At 38.9% G+C, this 24,270-nt stretch overlaps 1 protein-coding gene across 1 annotated transcript in view; it reads left to right on the top strand.

The window, feature by feature from the left end:
• Positions 1-24,270, top strand: part of LOC121512451 (CUB and sushi domain-containing protein 1-like) — an 821,118-nt gene that overhangs the window by 402,218 nt on the left and 394,630 nt on the right. Inside the window, exons 4-5 of the mRNA XM_041791732.1 lie at positions 20,191-20,385; positions 23,880-24,087. Coding sequence (XP_041647666.1) covers positions 20,191-20,385; positions 23,880-24,087 — 403 coding nt within the window. The remainder of the gene's footprint in view (positions 1-20,190; positions 20,386-23,879; positions 24,088-24,270) is intronic.

Raw genomic sequence — 24,270 nt, 5'->3', positions numbered from 1 at the left:
CTGTTCAGCCCCAACCCTGCATCAACCATGTGTGCATGAAAGACACAGGCTTTATGTTCCCATTAAAACAGAGGGGAGCAAAAAAATAAGGCAGTATTGGCAATTAGTCTATAGCTGAAAGCTTAAATGATTATGATTTACACACGATTGTGCTACAGGGTTATGAAAAAAGTGGAAGTAGCATGCCGTAATATTTGTTCTGTGTCCGACCGCCTGTAGTGAGACGTGTTTTGTTTTCACTGCTAAAGACATGATTGGTTTAAAAATGCAGACAAATAAGAAAGTAAATTTTATAAAGGAGGAGGCAATGGTACATATAAATTTAAAAATATGTATTTTTGAAACCCTATTTTTTACAAGAAGAGGAGACATTGCAGACATTCTGTTCTTTCAGGGAAGGCTCACTGTCTACATGTAGAAAAGCCCTGGTCTGTGGCAGTAGTCCCCATATGGTGCATTGAGGCATACGTAATGGTGTGCCTTGAGGCAAGTCTAGGAGTGCCATGGGAATCTGTACAAGCACAGGTTATTACTACAGCTACTTTAACTAAAGATAACATGTTTAATACACTAATATGCATAGATATTCATAAAGTGTGTGGTTGTGACTGATGGTTTCTATGTCAGCCCTGTGATAGACAGGCAACCAGTCCAGGTTGTCCCCCAGCTCTGACCCAATGACAGCTGGGATAGGCTTCAGCTGCCCATGACCTTGAATGAGATAAGTGACATTTCTATCTATCTATGCGTATACATACATTAGGGCTGTCAATATTAACATTTTTAATCGCGATTAATCATGGGGCTTGCAGAGTTGTCTGAGCGTCTCCATTGTAAACAATCCAGCGTGGCCTGACTTTGGCTCGGGGGGTTGCTCTCTGCATTGGCAGTGTGCTTAGCCAGAAAGTGGTACAGGGTATTTAAGACTCTACAAACTCCAGGTAACTCAGTTCATGTCAACAGCAAGAGCAAATAACTTCAGTCTTATCTGGCATAATTTAGCCTTAAACTTGGGAGAGCCCCTGGTTGTGTTGTGGATGCTCCAGGGGTAGCAGAGTGACAGACGTGTATGTCTCCTCTGTCAAGCTTGACTCTGGCCTCCATTCCCCCTCTCTCCAGCCCCACATTGTGGCCCCATGATGAATCCTTAGCACCTTACATGCCTAAATTTATGCACATGACTGTATATATTTTAGAAATATGACTTTAATGACTAAAATTTAAACAAAAAGAAAAAATCAAATCCCTTAAGCACATGACTTATGAAAAGTACTCCAATCACTTTGTATCATTTTTTAACAGTAAAAATCAACTTTATTTTAGTCTGTTATTTTAGTGTGAAACTCAGAAGTCCTGTTGCTCATCAACTTCATCCTAATATAAATGATTGATTTCTCTGCCCTCCAGGCCCAGCTGGAACATTTAATCCACCCAGTATGAATTGGGAAGACAATCAGTTTTATTTCAATACTCGTGGTTTATTATTTTATGTTTGGATAGATGAATGCCAGCTATTTCAATTTTAATGTTATTTCCCCCTGCAAAAGAGAAACAGTCCAGACCTGTCATTATGTTTTGTAAAAGGAAATGAAGGCTACAGTTGGCTGAAAATAAGTCTGATCAGGGTTGCTAACCTAGCTCACCTAAGATGTTCTTTCTGCAGGATTGTGTAGCAGCAGCTGGATGTCAGTTAGTTTTTACAACCTAATTGCAACACCACTAAAGTGGTAATGATAGGCCCTGAATGTGCTTATGGCCCACTTCTGGCAGCCCTTGGCACCCTACTGCTGCCTACTGCTGAGAAACTTGAGCTATTATTGATCTAAATCTTAATCTCCAGCCCCATATTAAAAGGCTTGTTCACTTTTCACTTTTTTTTTTTTTTTTTTTTTTTACCGTTGAAACATGAAGTGGCACTCACTATTATCTCTTCAGCCTTTCTTTGTCTATCGTGTGTGCTTTTCTGAGCAAGACAGTGCTTAACAAAGCAACGCTCTTATGTCTCCCAACTGCAGCAGCAAGAATGAATTAGAAAAAAACTGTGACTTGATCATATTTCCAGTCATTTTAATTCACTTTTTTGTGCTAATCCACATCAGAATGAGAATCAAAATTCAGCCTCTCATAAGTCTGCATATTTTAGGAAGTCTAGTTCATTTTGGTTTTGATGCTTATTATATCTGAGTCAGGGAATTGTGGTCTAACAACAGCTCTGATCGTTGCCTATCATTAATTTACTGTAACAAAATGGCCTGACAAGACTGTCTGCTAACAGATATTCAAGCCGAAGAGAGTAAAGTTGTAGTGGCAGAAAATGGGAGTAGTAGTTGAAGTCTAAAAGGAATGTCCCCATGGGTTTAATTATGTGTGTATCGTATCGTATCGTATCGTATCGTATTGTATTGAATGGTGCCAAAAAGCAAAGCAAACAAAACAAATTGCACTGATCAACACAGTGTTGCCAAAGACAAAAAGATAGAGTCTTCCCTCACAGAATTTGGGTATTCCTCACTTCCTTGGTCTATCTTTATACTAACTCCAAATTCAAAACTGATTTGCCTGAAAAGAGGTAGCATTATCATGGACCACAATAATTAAACTAGAGCATTCAAGGCTACGGCAGTCCTGAAAGTGAACAACAATAAGCTTCTCATTGTGACTGAAGAGTCAGATCTTACCTCAGCTCTTGACTCAACAAAAAGCAAAGATCAAGAGAGATCAGGGCTGAGATTTCTGCGCTCCTCCAGAGAAGGAAGAGACTGAAGTGAAGAGAAACTTTTAAAGCCTCAAGCTCCAATTTAACAAGTTCTGTCCTGAAGTAATGACTTCCTCGCCACTTTATAGTTATTGCCAGCAGATGAGAAAAGGATGAGAATGATTATTTGGTAACTAATGGATCTCAGTGTCTTAAAGAATTGTAAAGAGATATTAAAGCTCTCATGCAATGCAGCAAACTGATAAAATAGTTCTTCAAGCTCTGACATGTTAGAATTGAATGAAATTAGATTCCTAAAGTATAAAAATGTAATAAAATCTGACGGATCATTAACAATGGCGTTAAACAGTGGAACATGCTGGAGATTCACTGGAGATAACATTAAAGCTATCATATTGAAAGGAAAGTTTCACTTTTCCCATTATATTCTTCTGCAGCATCAAACAGAGAGATCAGCCTTAAACCTCTATCTTGCTAATGGTGATTTAACCTGGTTCATTACTAAATTCACAGATAAGCTGTTGTCTAGTGGTTTTAATCAGGACGTATGGTCTGACCTCCCTCAGTGCTGTCTTGACATCGTTGGTAAACACCTGCTGCTCTTTGGTTTTTGGTCTTTATAGTGTTGGCCATTACAGCATTGGGCTGTTTTCTAATAGCAGCCTAAATTCTTTGCTGCCATAGTCATGCTGAAAGGCCAGAGAGAGAGAGAGAGAGAGAGCTGGTGTTTAACAGACTGTGGCTGCTACTGTGATTACTCTCTTTTGCAGGTGATTGATTAGAAGCATTGCTGGAAATGTCACTTGCCCCGCTAATATATTTTCACCAGGGGAACATAGGGAAGGCGTTAATACATTTTAATATGTTTACTCAGAGGGAGCAGAACAGAAATGTTCCTTTTAGGGTCTTGAGGGTTTTTCCACTTATATGTGCTTTCATTCTCAACTGGGACTGCAGAGCTGAACACAGACTGAATTCGTTTTCCTATGGCGGTGTTTAGCTTTATCCCTATACGCCCAGGTTCTAATCCATCAGTGTTGTTTACTACATAAATTGTGATTCTACACGCCCTGGTTTGTGAGACTGTGGTGTATATGATGGTATTCACACTGCTGTAGAACAAAGTGAAGTCTGTACTCTGATTGCCCTCCTTCACTAGTGATCATGGGGAATTAATGCTGGAAACATCGCTAGCTGGCAAACTTAAAAGGAAAACCCGACACCCAGAATCATCAGGCGGAATTCAGATGTGTTGTTCTCATTATCTTGGACAGTGCAGTCGCTATTTGAGATAATAAACAGCTCTCTGCCCCAAAGCAATAAATACTGGAATGAAATCTCTGATTTGTTACAGTATCATTGAGGCATAGACTGCAGCAGGCTTCTTTGAATATGAACCATATGAACTATAATGGCACTGTGTTTGTTGGTGAGTCATTATGGTAGGGATACTGTTGTTTTAAGTGCTGTTGTATTTGCACAAAAGCTTGATCATATACAGCCAAAATGGTCATCATTATTCAGAAAAATTAGTATGTTACAGCTACTATGTCAATTTTATTTTAGAATATGGCCTGGGTGTGAATTAATATGTTATTAACAAAAAGTCCTGGATCTGAAGTTAGTTATCATAGCAACATGGATGCAGGCAGGCCCTTTGTTTACAGTGCAACTTATTAAAAAGAAAGAATTTCATACCAGCTGAGATTTCAATATTCTTCAACCTATTGGCAGAATATGGGACCATCCATGCATTTCTGGAAAGCAGCTTAAGAGCAAGAAAATGGAAAAAAGGGAGACTTTTACTGTTTCACTGATTTTTTAAGTAGAATATCCTTCTATAGAATTGTGGGCAGCGACATGACTCGTTATGTCGCTAGTTTTGACGTTTGTAATAGTGATAAATTGTGTCAGTAAATCCTAACATTAAGGCCACTTACCCAAGATTGTTCAGACCTTGAAAGTCTTTTTCAGGCAATCTGATAAATGATGTTTAAAAATGCCTTCCAGTGGATTATCAATTGCCAGAAATGTCTGATACATTAAATGTGATACAAACAAACAAACAAAAAAAAAGATATTACATTTTCTGGCTATTTTTCTTGTTTTGCGTTTTGTTGGAAGGTTAAGTTAACACCTCAGTTCCATAAAATTAGAATTTTCTGGCTGTTGTTTCAGGTTTCAGGCTTTTAAAGATCAAAAGTAGCAAAAAATAGGTGAAAAGGTGCTGAAATGGGTTAAAGTGGCAGAAATTGGTTTACAGAGGCAAAACATGGGTAGAAAGTGGTTAAAATGGTTAAACATTGCCAAAAATGGAAGAAGAAAATGGTTAAAAGGAGCAACAAGTGGCAAAAAAAAAGTGTCGCAAATAGTCAAATGCCATTAAAATTGGCAGAAATGGACACAAAGGTGGTGAAAAGGGGTTAATAATGGCATTAGAAAATGGATCAACACAGGCAGCAAAAGGGCAAAAAGTGACAAAAATGTATTAAAAGTGGCTGACATTGGTGGACATGGTGGTGAAATTGGATTTAAAAAGTGGCAAAAATGGGTTAGAAGAGGCAAAAATTGGTGGAAATGGTGGTCAAATGGGATTTTAAAAGTAGAGAAAATTGGTAAAAAGTGGCAAAAATGGGTTGACAGAGGCAAAACATGGGTTCAAAGCAGAACGTTGTGGTTAAAGGTCATCAAAATCAACAGAAACATATGATGAAAAGGTGTTACAAGTGGTGAAAATGTGCATAACAAATAGTGAATTGCAATTAAAATAGAAAAAAATGGGCAAACGTGGTAAAATGGGGTTAACAGAGGCAAAAAGTGTTAAAAAAATGGCTTACAGTGGCAGAAATGGTGATGAAATGGGATTTAAAAAGTGGCAAAAATGGGTTAAAATTGGCAATATGAGTGGAGAATTGGCAGAAAAAAAAGTGCAGAAATGAGCTTGAAATGTGGCAAAAATGGGTTTAAACACTCAAAAATTGCTATAAAGAGGTAACTGGACTCATCAAAAAAAAAAAAAAACACAATATTGCAGTACCAAAAATTAATGGAAACATACATTTATGGTTTTGTTTCAATTGCCCCTAATATGAGCAGGGTTTCTGCAATTTTAAAGACTAGTGCAGAAAAAACACCATAGAGGATGGTGGACATCCTCCTTTATGTATAATGGTTCATGTGGTGTTATAACATAGACATTTATAGAGTATTTAACCCATCCTAAATGGGCTCCTTTAAATGATTCAGATAAAGTGGAAATTGTCCTTGGCAGCCATTGAATCTCCATATCCTAACTGAAAAGCTATTTTTGAGTCATTTGTCTTCATGTTTAAGCTAACTGCATAAGCTGGCAGCCAAACTTTTTGGTGCCTCTCACTAAAGGGGCATTATCCCAAAAATCAATTGTCATTGTGCATATTTCCCAAACTAAATGGTGAGAATCAGTTTAGAGGGCTCAACTGGGTAAAGCCAAAGGTGCACTCAGAAGGTGTTATATGGCTTAAGCATGTATGATTAATGAGTCAGTGCTCATGGAAACCCTGCGTTAGCGGTTGACACATTAAAACAAGGGGGGGCACAGCAGGTGGTGAGAGGCCCGCATTCAGATCTGGCCTTGGGCCACAGTTGGCCAAGAGCCCCATCAGTGTTGGTTGGTTAGAGTTATTATGTACTACGTGTCAGTGAAGCTGTTAATACATTTACACCATGGGAGTACTAGCAGAGCTGGGGAGTCCATTTAGCTCTGGGGCTTTGGCATCTCTCCAACAGCAACGTATCTACATCAAGAATCACAGATTAAAGGAGTATGGCGATTGTTATTAGTTAATACATGCACACCACGGGATATGAGTGGAGGTGATAATGGATTATTGACTGAACCCGGTGAGAGATGCTTTCAGTGTAAACTCAGAGTCCCAGCAGAGATGGGGATGGAAGCAGTCATTTGTTCAGACTTAAAATGCTAGATTGTGGCTGGGTAAAGTTTTCTGCACCTTTTTGTATTAAAGTGGTGTTGGGCAAATGTTCCTATAAAAGGGCTAATGTGCTCTGGATGGCTCTCCATGATGAGATTAGCTGAATAGAAGGTGACATCTGAGGATCTTGTTTTTAACATGTCCTGAAGTCACATTTTAATGTGCACAAAGGACTGACTTGTGATGTGTGATTTAACAGATGCTGAACATTTCTTCACATTTCCCCAAACAGCGCTTTCCATTAGCCTGAAAACAGATTGAAACTCCTCTCTATTTCAAAAAAGTTAAGTAGTTTGCCAAAGTTTTAATCACTCCGGAAAAAAAAAAATTCCCAAACAAATTTCAAATGCTAACATCTGTCCAACTCCCTGTTTGGCAATATGTGCACGGAGTCTGACATTTGTACTGGTTCCGCTTGGTTTTAACTTTACAGCCCCCTGGAAACCAAACAAGAAATTAGTGATTTTTGCCAGGTACGAGGAGCGAGATTTGACAAAACATCTGTTCCAAGTTTGGCTTGTGGCAAGATACATGCTGTGGATACAGATACAGTTCACTGCAGTTGTTTTTGTTACAGTCAGGTAATTTGGGGTCGTTTTCTACACTCATCTGTTTGCTTTTGTGGCGTGAAATCTTATAAACAACACCCACACGAAAATAGAAAAAAAACATGCAAGATATACATATATCATTTAATATATTTTTGTAAATCATAAGTTTGATTTAATGTAAAAGTCTAGACATTGTCTGGGTTTTATTTAACAATGTGTGTTAACAGATGGGTCGTACTGCAGGAGTTGTTATTTCTTCAGGCTACTTTTGTTTACCACCATAAAAAACTCCTCACTGTTGGAATCCAGCTTGTTTCAGATGTCATCATGTTAATGCAAGCAACCTTTCTGTGTGTCAGTGAATGACATTGTGTCTGTACCTGCTGCACTGCATGTACGCCACAGGGAGAAAGTGAGAGGTTGTGGCAGTAGGATTTCATCCAGTAGCAGCCGCTTTACTGCATCCATAACAACAGATTCAAGGAGCTGTTTGTGTTCTATTTTTAGCAGATGGTTAGCTAATATTCATCACTATATTTATGCAGTAGGTGAAAGCATTTGTGAGTTAGAATGGAGGACCTTGCTCAGAATAGTTAACTTCTTTTCAGCAGGAGCTCTTTTAAGTCTGGCTTGATATCACACTGAGAGATGGAGACAGGAAGTGTGTGTTTTTGTGGATTTAATTGAAAAAGAAAAATACCGGAAGTGGGATTCTGTCTGTAGTTAGTGGGTGGAAAAAGTTAGTCTAGTGCAACTCTTTCCAATGCATGGCCTCAGTGGTATTTAAGTAGGACTCCTTGACATACAGGTGCATCTCAAAAAAATTAGAATAGTGTGTAAAAATTATTTTTTTAATCTGGTTTGCTTCAGAAAGTTACATTTTTATATATTTTAGATTTATCTAATACACAGTGAAATACGTCAAGACTTTACAACTCAGATAAAAAATCCACTATTAAAATATCACCAAATGTAAGTCCAAAAATTATTCATATGACAAAAATGTTGACCTTCTGGAAAATTGTACTCATTGATGTACTTAATAAATTGTTTAGAGCTCCTTTTGCACAAATGACTGCATTTATGTGATGCAGAATGGAGCCAATCAGTCTATGGCACTGCTGGGGTGTTCTGAAGCCCAGGTTGCACTGATAACAGCCTTATCTGTATTTTTGAGCCTGGTGTCTCTCATCGTCCTCTTAACATTTCATCAGAGATTCTCAGAGTTCAAGTCAGACTAGTTGGCTGGCCGATCAAGACAGTTATACCATGGTCATTAAAGTGGTGATTTTGGCTTCACTGTGGGCAGGTGCCAAGTCCTGCTAGAAAAGGAAACCAGTATCTCTATAAAGCTTCTTAGCAGATGGAAGCATGAAGAGCCCTGAACATCTACTGGTAGACGGCTGACAGTGTTGACTCTGGACTTTACAAAGACCAACATGGCACCCCAAACCATCACTGACTGTGAAAACTGGAAACACTAGACCTCAAGTACCTTGGATTCTGTGCCTCTCTGATCTTCATCAAGATTTTGGGACCTTGATCTCCAATAGTGGTGGAAGTTCTGCTACTACAGTATCAATGAATCAATATTTAAAAAGTACTCTTTTGGTAATGATCACTCTAATAAAGTAGCAAAACCAGATGAGTACTTTGTAAATATATTATATCTTCTAAGAAAGTGCCTCCCCCTCTCTCTCCTGCAGACTGTGTTGCCTTAATGCTTGTACATGGGGAGTGACTTTGGAGACCAATCAGACATGTCTATCCTGCTGTACCAAGCACATTTCAAAATTGTAAGAAAACCTAACAAAAGGTTCTCTGGGGCCACATGCCAATACCACAAAATGTACGAAGACCAAACTGTAGAAACAGAACAGATGAATATTTCTATGAAAACCTTTGATGACTTCTATTTCTTCATTTCTTGCTTGAAACTAGTGGCTATAGTTGGCTAATCTATCTCTACTAACTGAATTTATAAAAAGAGAAGAAATTAAGTATTTTTTTATGTTGTAAATATTTCAATTTCATGTATAAGTTTGTGCTAAAATAAGCTATTTTCATTTGTACTGTTGCATTGTTTACCTGTTTGCACAAACATTTTAATTTAATTGAAGTTCTGACCTGGATCAGAGTGATAGAATGAAGGCTCAAGAAACCTTTGAAAATCTGACTTTACCACAATTTTCTAATATGTTAAGATGGTGGATTTTTATTTCAGTGAGCTGTAAGCTGTAATAGTTATGATTTAAACAAAAAAACGTCTTGAAATCTTAAGTTGTATGAGATGAATCTAGAATTTATGCAAATATAACTTTGTGAAGTACATTTTTTGAGATGCATCATGCATGATAATGACAGAGAAACAGGAGATATTGAGGCTGTATCCACTTCAGGGGGAAGAAGACACTGAAAGGATCAAATATGATAAAAGTGTCTATGTTCAATGTTACAGTACACTCTTCATCTTGCTCCCATCACCTCTGTGCCTTGTCTCACTTTTTTATCGCTATCAAAATGTTGCTCTAACCTAGGGTTGCCATAGCAACACACTGACCTGCCCTAAGGCAGTGAAGGGCCGGAGGGGACAAAGCACTGGAGAGGCATCATCAGTCACTCCTAGTAGACACACCCAAGCACACACACAGAAAGATGTTGCAATGATGATGACTGGTTAAGGTGAAAAGAGGGTTTTCTACACCAACACAAAGCACTAGGTCACTATGGAGGGGAGATCGACAACTGAAACTGTTAAAGAGAACAACATCAGCTTTACACAGTAGCCTAACTTTGTTAACAAACAGTACGCCTACAAGAAATCAGTTTGGAATCCAAATGAAGTTGTGTGTGCTGTCCTCCCATGTTTGGAACATTTTATTCCTAAAAATTCAGTTTAAATGAGATAATGAGAAGCCTGCTTTGGCCTAAGGCTGTGTGCTCATAAAGAGAACGAACAGTCTGCAACACATCTGACCATGTTTTATACTCTGATTGCTGCATTAATTTAATGCACTTTTTTCTGTGGAATAACCCCAAATGAAATTAAAAACAATGGGGTCAGTCAGTTTAAAGTAATCTGAATCATTATGCCTCTGTATTCAATTTCAGGAAGCTAATTTGAACTTTCCAAGGAAAAAGAGGCCACAGCCGAGCAATTCTGATTAAAAAAACAAGGCAAATAAATAACAGCACTGTGCACTCAGCCTGTTTTGTTTTACTTTTTTTCTGTTGAGGGGCTTTTATGACTTGATTTTGAGAAGGAAAATGGATTGAATGGGAAATTGGGAGAACGAGTGGGGAATGACATGGAGGGAAAAAGCCTTAAACTTGAGCCAGCCAGTTCGAGGACTTTAGCCTTTGTGCAGTAACCTGACTCACCAGATAGACTGATTCATGCACCGCTGCAAGGATATATTTCACATTTACCTGGAATTCTTCCTATACAAAGAGTTTAGGAAGGGCAGAACTTAGCAAAAAACTCTCACAAAGTGATTGAACAAATGTTCTGTTTGTCACATTCATTAAAGGCCAATAAGAGCGATGAGACAGAATAAGGCATGCACAGGTCCTCTAAGCTATTTAGTAAGGTGCTGTCTTAGTTTATGTATTGTGGAGCTTGTTGTGAGATAAAACTCATGCTGAGGCATCAGCAAGTAGAGACTCCCACTGGAGAGTTCTGGAGCACCAGAACCATCCAGCTGATGTCTGCCCTATATTCTGGTTTAGAGAGTAATGTAAAGTATGGTGGCTCCACCTCTGACTTCCCAGTTGATTCTGGGGTGAGGCAGGGGTGCGCTTTCACCCCTATGCTCTTTAGTACCTGTATGGACTGGATAATAGGGCACGTACCAGGAGCTGCAAATTGTGGTGTGTCAGATAATCCACCTGGACACTGTTGATGATGCTGTGATCCTTGCAGAGACTAGATGTCCTTGTGAGGGCTCTTAACTTTCTGAGTGAGGAGGCTGAAGCATTGGGAGTGCATCCAGGCATTCAAGGATTCCTTGGATGCTGCCATCAAATCTGTCTGTGAATGGTGAGATCTTGGAGGTTGTGGAGCAGTTTACCTGTGGAGCAGTGGAACAGTTTACCTACCTACCCATGGATCCACTGTCTGCAAGGCTGAGATCAATCACAGACTTGGACTTGTGCATGGGGTGATAGGTTCACTGATCAAGACAGTGCGAAATTCCTGATATCTGAGTATGCAGACAAAAGTCAGTCTTTCGGTCCTTGGTCCTTCTGGTCAAACTGTACTCTGTGAGGCCTGGACATTAACTGATAGCTAGCGGTACCAACTGGCCTCCTTTGAGACAACTTCTCTAATGTGTATTATTGGGTATCGTTGGCAAGACCATGTGTGGAGGGGGTAGCTGGGAAGATACCTGAGGGATGGGGCATTGGCCTTCTTTCCTAGTGCTGGACAATGACCATCAGAGGACAGAGCAGTACAGGGCAAGGTTGACGCAGCTACTGTTAGTGCCCATACCTGACCTGACCTGGGGTCGGTAGGGAGATGTGCTAAACATTTTTTCTGATGATTGGTCAGGTCTGCTCAGGGAACAAACATTTCAGATTGGAGCTTTGTAAGTTGGATTTCCTAGATGACAGAAATGGGGTCTGGCCAGTCCATCTGCTTTGCTTAGTTACTTGTTCATGGGACACTACTAAACCACCAGGCCAACCTGCATTGCTTTCTCTACAATTTATTTCAAAACAAACCTAAACTGATTTTGATTGTTGCTTCAAATAAACCTTTTGCTATTTAACAGAGATGTATTCCACTATGCCTCTTATTCTTGTAAGTATAATAAACACAGAAAGACAGAGGATTAACAGTTGGGCTTTGCACAAATAAATATTGTGTCTGTCAGTCATTGACTTTTCCTGGAAGTTTTTTGTTTTACCCGGTATTGTTAGCATAAATCCAAATTTCAAAAATGGCCACTTTTACCTTTAACTACATTGCTGGTAAAAATTTACCCCACAAGAAGGCAAAACTACCCACTGTTTTACTTCAACCAGTAGATAAACAATAGATGTTTCTGTGGAAAGACCTTCTGCCTATTGTGGCACTGCCTAATGAAAAATCATAGACCAGTGGTTCTCAGCTACTCTAGCCCACCAACCATGTACTTCAGAAAAAAATAGGAACCCCATATGCGAAAATTGCCATCTAATGGAATTTATTTAAAGAAAAACTACTGCAGTATGGACCTCAGTTAAAAGACATGCAACAGAACAAAGAAATGGAAAAACAAACATGATCTAAAAGCATCTTAATATATTTTTTGACATTTTTCTTCACTAGGCAAACCTTTGTAACCCCGTTTTGGGTCATGATGCACCAGTTGAGAACCACTGTCATAGAATAACCTCCAACATGAATATCATTGGCAAAAAAGCTTCATTGCTAAATGCATTGAAGAATCTGGAGGGGATTTTGAATGTGATGGATCACCAACCAACAGTGATTTAGTTACTTTTCTGTGGTCAGTCAGCTGTTCATCATCTGTGGTTAAATATTGCTCTTGATTAGAGGTCATTATGAAAATCAATGCTCTCCAATAATGGGTAAGACATAGACCTCTAGTGGTCTAGTATTCAAAGCATGACTTTATACTCTGCCCTGTGTATCAACCCTTAGTCAGAATCACAGTCCCTGAACTAAACCCAAAGGTATCTGACATTTTCTTATCCACTCACTTCATCATGTTGGACCATGTCTGACACCGCACTGACCTTCAGAGTGCAGGCACACATGTTGTGTTACCTTTACCTTTCCATTGACCCTGGCATCTCTTGTTTTCAAGGATTATTTTTGGAGCTTTTGGACCTTTATTGGCATGTCAGATAAAAACTTGTTAACATTTTGCATTAACATCCAACAAGTGGCAAGCCTTAATGCTTCGTGTAAACTCACCCCATCAGAGGATGAACTGAGATATGATAGCTCAGACAATTAATGGGAATACCCTAAAATGCCTCCATCAACACTGGTTTGGCAGTGTAAACACTCATGCACCCTGGGCGACATTTAGGACTGTCATCTCATCCAGGAGAACAATGCTGCCTCTTGTAAGATTATGCATTCAGTCTTTTTAACCATCAGGGGCTTATTTGCATGAAATAAGATCCTGGACACAAGTACTCAACAGAGAAGCATTGTTAATGCAAAGTGTAACACACATTCTTATTTACTGTTCACTTGTTATTCGATCACCTGGGATGTATGTTAATGTCACGAACAAGAAAGAAAGGAAAGATAGTGGGGGATCACACGATCCAAACAGCTCTAGTAAGTGGAGGACTATAGTCTCTGTATGCCTACTCTATCAGCTGAGCATCCCTGCCTCTACATTCCTTACTGCTTAAATAGGCAATGACTAAATGTATACAAGGGAACATTTGGTGCCTCTGGTGACTCTACTATTGATTGTTTTTGTGTATTTAGCACATAATTTGACATTTTGGGAATCTGTCTGTTAGCATGTTGACCATGTTAAACAAGCAGATCGATTGTGCTCTCATGTCAGAAGGCAACAGTAAACAGGAAGCAGCGGCCTGCAGCTGTTGGCAACTTTCTGACAGAATGAAGTTCAGTCCTAATAATCTCAAACTTTTCCTTTGTGAATGCATTGCAGTTGATGCTAAAAATATCTATCTACGATCATGAGAAAAGTATTTTCCTGTGAAGGATGTCTTTCCAAAATGCTCTGCCATGCCCAAGTGATCTGCAAAAGCAAACCAGACGCAGTAACCACACCTAGTAACTCCTTCCTCTCATTACATTTGTATGTAATGCAGTGCGGTCATCATATGACATGTTTTGAGGCTACCACTTCTCACTACTTGTGTAAAAAGACAAGAACATAATGGTAAGTGTACTGTGACCAGGCCACAAACATCTCCACTGCTGTGAAATCTCTCCAAGCACATACAAAAACAACATGCTAACACAAAACTGTAGCTCAGCTTAAATAACTAAAGATTCCTGGAACCTGTTTGAAGCTCAAGCCTAGCAGGCACTAAATAACACATTTTTTTTTTAAAATGTCAACAGATTTAAAAATGCAAGAGACCCCATACATGATTACAGATTTAATTTTTCAGTTTTGTTCTTGTAATTCATGGTGTGAAATAAAATGACCAACACAGCACTACCACACCACACACTAACAGACTGATTCACCAACAGCAATATCATCAACACTTTAAACTCCAAATCTAGTGTGGTCAAATGCAATTTTGGGGTAAAGTGTGCCAAGCCATTAGCTAATTGCTTTATCCATGCAGTAACAACTTTGGTCCAACTCGTCTCCTTGTCAGTTTCATTGTGGTGTTTCTTACAGGACATTATGTATAAGCTCTGGTGTTGTTGCCACAAATCAATGTTGGCCCTCAATCTCTGACCTCCATCTCAACTTTATGCTTCACATATCGTTGCTGTGTTTGTTGTGGTCCCTCCTTCAGTCAGCTCAATTCCTGATTGGCTATTCCCCATTCCATGTTGCAATCCTGCTTGTGCCTCCTCAGCTGTCTTCAGTGTTCACCCCAATACAACAGGATTTGTGATGGTAAATATTGAACATTTTAAATATTAAGATCTCAAGCTGGAGCAGCTCATAATCTACAGAGCAGGTCGGAGAGGGAAGGATCACGTCACATCACAAGACAATCATGAGAGCCATCTAATAATCAGGCATCTGCTTTGGTAAGAGAGCTGGGATCTGACCCAAAATTTAGACCGATCTCCGCCACGTAGAGCAGCCTTGGCTTGATTTTATTCCACATCAGGTTTCCACAAAAGCAGAGATAGTTGAGCTTATTTTGCCCGTTTTAAACAGAATCAGAGTTGATGTCCTCTTCATTGAACAGTTTGTGCTGTTGTGGGCACTTGAGTTTTAACTTTGACAATGCATGCCTGATGACATTACAGAGAAATGTAAAAGTAATGTGGTAGTGATAATAATTACCAGTTATGGCAACTAACAAATTACACTTAATCAAAGTACTGAATTGAGTAGTTTTCTTTTTAGTACTTGTACTTATTGAATAGGTGTTTACCAGAGTAACTGTACTTTTACATGAGTACAATACTCTTGAACTATTTTCACCTCTGTTGACTACGCAGCAGCACAAAAATATAAAACCGGAGTGTTGAGTGTTGATTTTGACTCCCAGTGTGTAATTTGAAATCCATTCTGAGTGAAAAGATGTTCAGTGTTGGAATAACTTGACAGTTTTGATCTGCCAGTGTTAGTTCATCTCTGTAGAGTCAAATGATTTAAGCTCTATCTGCTGCTTTTTTTTAAATCTGGAGGGATGTATGGGAGGAGTTCCCCATCATGCCCTTGGGCATGACAGCTGTGTTTGGATGTTGCCTACAGTGATCCCTGCTGGGGTTCTTTTGGTCACGATTGTGGTGGATTAGTTGTTGTTGTTGATGTGAGACACATTTGTACCACGAGTGAAGTTATCCACTGAGTTAGAGTTACCTCTTGTGATATAACAGCTCCTAATGGATGCATAGTTCACATTCCTGATCGAGTAAATAAGGCATTTTTCCAGGAGTTTTCTCAGGTTTGATCCTGGGCGAGGAAGCTAAACCCACCTTTTCCAATGGTCTCGGTTTGCTCTGCACAAGGGTTCAGTTGACAACTTTCATACTACCGAATCAGCTCTGCAAACAAGCATAAGTTCTTTCCGACTGAACCAAACATCACTGTTTGTTTTTACTTGATGCAATTTCATAGTCAGCCTGTGAGGCAGCCTGTTACTCTGGATTTAAAAGGTACTTGAGAATAAAGTCATAGTACTTTATTGAAGCTACAGTGTCCCCCACCTCCTACACGATCACACTTCCTACATTAACACTGCAAGAAATTAGCTGGATTTCACATCAAATCCAAAGAGTATGTTTTGATTCAAATCCTAATCTCAGCAATCTGTCACAGTTTAACATTAGATGACTGCAAAAACAACAAAACATTTATCGCCAAATGTTAAATGGTTTCTCAAAATTGCAGCTTTGGTTAAGTACGAGATTAGCTGACTACTGACAATTCATGTGAACACTTTATCCCCCCTAAATACCCTCAGATTCTCTCAGATTTCCATTTAAATGGAGGAATTTGTTTGTGCACAGAGGTGACTTGTTAAAACCGGCCAGCCAGGCAGACACAGGGCTGCATGGCCACATGAGGATCACAAACAGCACAGTTATTTTCATTGTTGTTGCTGCTTCCCTCAGCCAGAGCTTTAGTTTGGGTTTTTGAAGTTGTGGCAGAGGTTGTGTGCACCTTGTTAAAACAAAGCAGGAAGCATGTTTGCACAGAGGAAGGCATGGTCAGCTTAGTGTGAGTAACTCGCCTCTGATGCATGACTTCATACAAACCAAATAATGAGTCAATTAGAGTAAATTATACATGTTTAAGGCTCTCTGTAATTAGTTCACCTCTTTGACTGGATGTTTCCTTCACTCTTTTTCCCTGTCTCTCTCTCTTTATCTCCTGTCGTTTATTATTCCGTCTAGTTTCCTCCCCTCCTGTCTCTCTCTTCATCTCCCTTTCCTTCTCTCTTCCACTTCCTCTCTGTCCTAGTTCTCAGGGTCTCTTGGTGAAGCTTTGTCTAATTACCATGCTAGCGTTTAATTGGAGAAGCGTACACAAACACACGGATTGACTGACTGAATTCCCTCTTACGTGTCGACACTCTTTGCTGTGCGCTCACATAAACACACACAACCAAGCCATTTGGATTCACGTTTCATGGCCACATTACACACCCAGCAAGTTAACATGCTCCAGTTATACAAATACACAGCGTCCACCAGGGTTAGATGCTGTGGACTTCTTCCAGGTTGTAGTACAGCCACGGTGCTGATGCCCCTTCTGAAGAGCTAAGGCGTGTTGGCCACAGTCACACACTGATTTTGGCCTAGTTATACCATGAGCTGCATGAGGCTGCTCTCAGTGCAGAGCTGTGTCATCTAAGAACCCACAACAACAGATGCACGTCGGAGGAGAAAGTGCTTGCCAAACATGTAAACACCAAACAGTCAATTCTGCATATTTTAAGGGTTATTTGAAACCCAAATGTTGACATCTTTGTTGTTTTGTGTTGTTCACTCAAGGCAGTTTTTGGTCAGGTAGAAGTAGAGCTTGTGAATTGGGAGCAATTGAAATACATACAGCACCGAATCACCCTCATTGTCTTGCCAGAAAATAAATTTTCTTCCAAGCAGTAGTTCTCTTTCAGACTGAACAAGATTTTCCTCCAGAATATTCCTATATTTTGCTGTGTTCACTTAACCCTCTACCTTTACAAGTCCTCCAAGGCCAATGGCCAAGAAGCATCCCCACAGCATTATGATGCCATCATCAAGCTTTGCAGTAGGGATGGTGTGTTTGCGGGGATGTCAGTGGTTGGTGTCTTTTCTGATGTCCAAAAAGCACCATTTTGGTCTTATTAGCCCAAAGAACTTTTCTCAACTTAACCATGGAGTCTCCCAAATGCCTTTGGCAATCTCTAGTTAAGATTTAAAATGAGATTTCTTCAAATGTGGTTTTCTCTTTGACACCCTCCCACAAAGCTTTGACTGGTGAGGAACCTAGACAACAGTTCTTGTATGCAGAGTCTCTCCCATGTCAGCTGCTGAAGCTTGTAACCCTTTCAGAGTAGTCATAGGAGTCTTGGTGGCCTCTCTCACTAGTCGCCTTCTTGCACGGCCTGATCTAGGCAAATTTACACATGTGCCATATTCCTTCCATTTCTTGGAGATGGATTAAACTGAACTTCAGGGGATGTTCAGTGCCCTGGAAATCTATTTTTGGGGTGTTCTGTTGTCTTAATGGTGTAATGGTAGACAGGGATACTGATTAACCAATGACAGCACCTTCCAGACGCAGACGTCTTTATACTACAATCACTTAAGATTGAAATAATTGTGAGACTGCTAGCACCAATGGCTGGACCTCTGTTGAATTAGGTCAGCCACTTTAAATGGAGTGAATATTTATGCAGTCACTTATTTCATATTAAATATTTTAATTCAGTTGACATTACTTTGTAGGAACCTGTTTTCACTTTGACATTAGATAGAGCTAAATTACATTGGCCATGATTGATTTATAGGATCAGTAAAAGGGTAAAACATTCAAGGGGATGAATACATTTTATAGGCACTGTATATGGTTATAAAATAATGGTCTGATATTATTTTTACACATTTTGGCAGGAAAATCAACAAAATCACAAGATCCAGGAAGTTTTTTTTTATTTTTTTGCCTTGGTTATATATAGTATTGTGCAAAAATCCAATAAGGCCAACATTAGATTAAATGCTTTGGCAAAGTCATTGTAATTGATTCCTTCTTTCTGGAAAGCGCCTCAACTGGACAGCTTTATTTTCCAGCCTCCAACCACACTGCTAATAAATGCAGTGAAATCATATTTGTGGAGAAAAACAGCTGATGAAACATTGACAGTCAAGGCCTGGCCTCTGAAGAGTCCAGACCTGAATATCAGAGGCAGTATGTGATCACCTGCACACATAAAGAAATAAACTACAGCCTAAATCTAAAGAAAAAAATCTTCAGGATGTGGTAGAAGAAGCCTGGTTTACAAGGTTACAAGAAAACAGAATAGTCGACGCAAAAAAATGTCCTATTAGTGTGTTTTTATTTTGGGCATAGCAGTGTACAGACACAAATGAGCACGTTTCAGCAGGAAGCCTTGTTCATGGAGGAAGGTAGTGCTGAAACACATTCAGCCTCACTGCAGTTTTTAACGTTGTTCACTTTTTAAAAATGTATTTATTTTTGTCTGTGTTGGTTGTACACCTGAAGAGTTTTTTGTTGTTTTAATTGTGGTCCTGATGTGCTAAATTCAAGGGAGGGACATCAAATATCATACATGCCCAAGGATTTGTTTTTCTGTGAAATTTATCCTTAAAAGTGTGATTGTCTCATTCAAAGGGTGTAGACCTTTGAATGCATACATATGTTCATAGCAATAGACAGCGCTGCTCATCAGACCAAGCGAAGCTGTCACTCACAGCTGTAGAGTCTGGAGACACCAGGAGGAGACATGCTGATCATGTGAAACACCATGAGCATCGCCTCTAGCACTTTTTGGCAGCACCTGCATGTGATCGGACTTGCTAAATGCTATTGTAATATTTTGTAAAATGGCACATAAGGTAACCTAAAACTGAAGCATATGGTGCAAATATTACGATGGTGCTGCATAAAAATGTCACCAGTTTGTTAATATGAGATTGCCAAATTAAATCAATAAACTAGCAGACAACCTGAATTCATGCTTTACCAGAAATATTGGAACTGAATCTTGAGAGACGCCTTTCGAATCAAGAATTAGGTTGGCACATATTCTAAGAGGCTGGGGTGGGACTGCCAGTGTGTATTAAGCCATGAAAGCATATAGGAATCATTTAAATAATCTCAATGATGTTAAAACCATAAGAGAAACAAGATCTGCTTTCATTTTTATAATATAAAAGGTCACAAACCGAAGGATTTGGACAAACACAACAGAGAATGATTTTTTTCTTAACTTGAAGTCAGGATCCTGGGAAGAGGATTTTGATATGATCCAAGGGTAGCAAGTTAAAGATGTCTGATTTTCATTTTAATTGTGGGCACCTAAAGCTCCTGAACTCATGCAGATACTGCCACTGGGTCATGAATTGATATTTTCATGGATTAAAGGGTCAAAAAGCCAAAACAACAGACAAAACAGCACAGGCTGAAAATGAAATGATTATTTGGTCTCTGAATGTGATTAGCCTTTTGCTTTCCTTTGGACCTTAATAGAGTGTTTGGGGCTTTCTTGGTTCATTTTTTGAAGTGGTAAATGTTTTCTTTTAAATTTTTTGCTATGAAAAAATAAATAAAATGTTCTCTTCATCTTCTCTGTGTTTCAGTCTTGCCCAGCCACACATGTGGCACCCCCGGGGTCATCCCAAACGGAGTCATTCACGGCTCGCGGTACAACATGGGGGATAAGATCCGATACAGCTGCGAGTCAGGCTTTGTCCTGGAAGGACACAGTATCCTCACGTGTATAGTCTCACCTGGCAGCGGAGCACAGTGGGACTTCCCATCGCCTTTTTGTAGAGGTGAGATGTTCTCTCCATCTCTGTTCCTCTCACTCTTTTCTTCATGTCATTTTTATTTCTGTTTCCTGCCTTTGTAAAAAAAAAAAAAAATGAAGAAGACGGTAAATTTGTTTGAAGTCATAATAAGTATGCCAGCTTTTATGAGCTTATCTTAAAATAGATCACACAACAACGTTGCTCTTTAAATGCAAATGACAATTTGTACAGACTCACGTCCCAAAACAGTCAGTAAGAATCACCAGATCATAAAGGAAAAGTTGCTTGAAATGTGCGGTGATAGCTCCAGGAGTAATACAGGGAAAAGATGAGGAAAATAAAGAGTGAGGTCCTGAGAAATGAAGGACCTCAGAGTGAGGTCACAAGCCGACAGGAGGATGAGAAAGCCCTGCTGCATTGATTACTGAACCTGACGGAGCCCAAAATCCTCAAGCAAAGCCCATCTAATGGTTCATTAGTCTACAAACAAGAACAGATCTGTCCAAGTTTTCACCATCAGAGACGGCTGAACAGCTCAGCTCAGGGGTTCACTATCATGGGACAAATCTTTGAAAACTGTCTTTACTGTGTTTTCAGAAGCTTTAATCTGATGAATTTAATTATCTGCTGTCTTTCTGTCTAATTGAAATTATTTTCTTTTTTTTTACATTACTGCTTTTTGTAGCAAAGATGCAAAAAAGTATTTACAAAATAAGACAATAATAGAAATAACTCTATAATTTATGCTTTTGTTATGATAATCTAAAAAATAATAATTTTTCACATAGTGATAGACCAGTCTGCTTGATCAGAACCAGTAAGTGTGGATACAAGTACATCCAAAAACCTTTATCTTACTTTTATTTTATCTAGATGAGCACAACTTTAAATTGTTTTGAAAATTTCTGTTAAATTTATCAGACAGTGGCTCCGTCCAAATTCAATTTACCATGAAGAACTGCAATGCTGAGTTAAATTTGCACTTTGGAAAGTGTTGTTATTGTAATTCCCATAAAGAATTATTTTTAATTGATTTTCAAAACTCACAATGTTAATTTATTAAATTGCACTTTTAACACAACAACAACTTAGATCCTTTCACTTTAAGTGTTTATTTATGTATTTCATTGTCTTTCATTGTCTTTTCTAACCCTAACCCTTTATGACCTACCATAGAACAAGTCTGCCAGAGCATATCTTTACATTTTTACATGCTGTAGTGGCATTTTTTGGAGTATTTGAATTGGCTGTACATCAATACAACCCTTAGAACCCAAATTTTAATGATATGTATATAAAGAGTCTATAGTAACAAACTAAATTGCTCAAAGGTGCAAAAAAAAAAAAGAAGAAAAATGAAAAGCGTTTTTTTTTAGCTTTTTTACACATTTTCCTAAATACAGAGGTGTCATAGCTGTATCCCTCAAAACTGTGATAGTAAAAAAGTTGCATAAGATCATTTCAAACCACAAAAAATATGATTTGAGTATGTTTATAACTTCATTTTTGAAACACACTTATCTTTATAAACTGTCAAAACTGAAAATAAAATGAAATTGTGCTCAATTTGCAAAAAAGAGAGCATCTTTATAAAAAATAAACTACTACCGATTACTGGATTATATTATATTGTTTTTGATGTGTGTGCTTTGAGAAGAAGGAAGGATATTTCTAAAAGGAAACAGTACTCTGGAACACATTGGCTGTGTGATATGTTAGTGTTACTTCTCTGGTTTTCTACGCTAAAAACAAAAAACAAAAAACAAACAAAAAAAAAACAAAACTTATTGCTCTCTCATTTGGTTACAGTTCTACCCACGGTTGAAAATAAATACGCAAGCGGGAGTGGATCCTATAGGTTTTAAAAAGTTATTACACTGCAACGCACTCATACTTTATAGACTTCACCACTTCATGTTAAACACTTGTGAAAAGGTGAAGTGTTCGCTTACATGGACAAGTCAAGGGAAAAATCAAAGCCAGGTCATGCTCTTCTCATTAGTCATTAAATTCCCAAGGGCATAACAGGTGAACTCTGCCCACATATCCCCCCAGATCTGAAATGGCAGTGGGCAGAGTCTAGATCAGTTGACTCTACTGCGTTGGATAAAAGGCTCATTCATGCTCTACGCACGTACAAAAACAGAGCCGTGCTTTTGAACTTTACAACCGTCATTGCCCTCATTCTGACCTGCATCTATTATTTTGGAGTGGACACTGATATCTTTGCATTTCCTAATAACTCATTCATAATTTGTTTATATTTCCTCAGAAAACTAAGTTCTTTTAAATGTTTCAATGTGTGCGGTCAGCCCAGGTTCAAATCCGGCCTATGGCACTTTCTCCCAGCTCTCTCATCCCTGTTCGGATTCTGTCTAGAGTCCTCCTCTATAAATAAAGGCATTAAAAAGCCAAAAAACTAATGTAAAAAAAAATACCACTTTGGGAGCTGAAATCAACTCTGAGGAGTTTAATATTGAGATATCAACATTGAGCATAAAAGAGAGACACACTCCACACTTTGTCCACGTCTGTGTGACATGGATTTATCAGTGTCAAAGTTTGGACACCATTGTAGAAACCAAAAACATTTACCTAGCTTGAATATTGGTTTAAGAAAAAAAAGAAAGACTGTAGGCAGCAGTGGAGTTCATGTACTGATACATCTCTGAAAGATCTGGCTTCCTCTCTGCTGGAGAGAGGAGGCCGGTTTTTGTTTCAGTGCAGATTTCTGTCAAAAGGCTCTATTTAAAAGTCCTCCACCCTCCTCTGTCTTGGTAAAGTTATCTAGGGGGAATCTTATTAGATTAATATTCAGCACCCTGACATCTGTAGATACAGTGGGAGAATCGCCTCAGCACAGAGAAACAATTCTCAGATTTATATTTTCTGTTTAGAAATTTTAATTTTAAATTAAACATTCCTCGTGGTGAAATAAGAAAACAAGTGAAGGCAAAAAGGATGGATTTATGGGTATTTTTTTTTTACCATTTTATGAATATATTTGATTCTTTCTGACCACAGGCAGGGATTAATGATACTTAACTCATTATAATTGTTGGAAACTCATAATTATTTGCTAATAGAGATCCACAGGAGACATAGTGAGTGCTGCTGAACTTGGCTTTTTTTCTGTTTTGGAATTTCTTTTTTTTGTTGCACAGAGGAAAGTCATTTCCACTTGAAACTGTTGTATAAAAGTGCTACTAAAGGCAGAAAATGGTGTTTGATGTTAAAATATTGCTTAGGAGAGCAACCCCAGACCTGCTGAATATTTGTTTTCCCAACCGAGCTGAAACCAACCAGGCACCTTTGTTTGAAATGATAAACTTACGAGTGGAGCCTAGTGGGATAAAAGTAATGCAGCTCAAATAATAAATCTCATATAAACAAAATAAAACTATGTTCACCAAAGAAAATACCAAATAAATAAGCATTTAGGGATAAGATATTGAAAAATACATGTTGTAGAGTTTTCCCACTTCTCATTCTCTGTCTCCTTCTTTGTGTCTCTGCAGCCGAGGGAGCGTGTGGGGGGACATTAAGAGGAACGGCAGGTTCAATAACCAGCCCGGGATATCCTGCAGAGTATGAAAACAACCTGGACTGTACGTGGTCAATCCTGTCTGAACCTGGCGACACCATCGCTCTCGTCTTCAACGACTTCTTATTAGAGGACAAATATGACTTTCTGGAAATCAGCGGGACAGAAGCACCCAGCATATGGTGAGATACATTTCACGCATGAACCTCAATGTAGGGATGATATGTTGGAGGGCACACAGGTGTTTGTGAAACACAGCGGGGGGGGACACACACAGGGTAAGTAAGACGATAATGAAAGCAGACACACACTGTAAGTGGTGACACTGAATGGTGAGGCACAGTCGAACATACAAACACACAAAC

Source organism: Cheilinus undulatus, linkage group 1, assembly GCF_018320785.1.
Source record: "Cheilinus undulatus linkage group 1, ASM1832078v1, whole genome shotgun sequence".
Lineage (NCBI taxonomy): Eukaryota > Metazoa > Chordata > Actinopteri > Labriformes > Labridae > Cheilinus > Cheilinus undulatus.
This window is presented reverse-complemented; position numbering and strand designations above follow the sequence as displayed.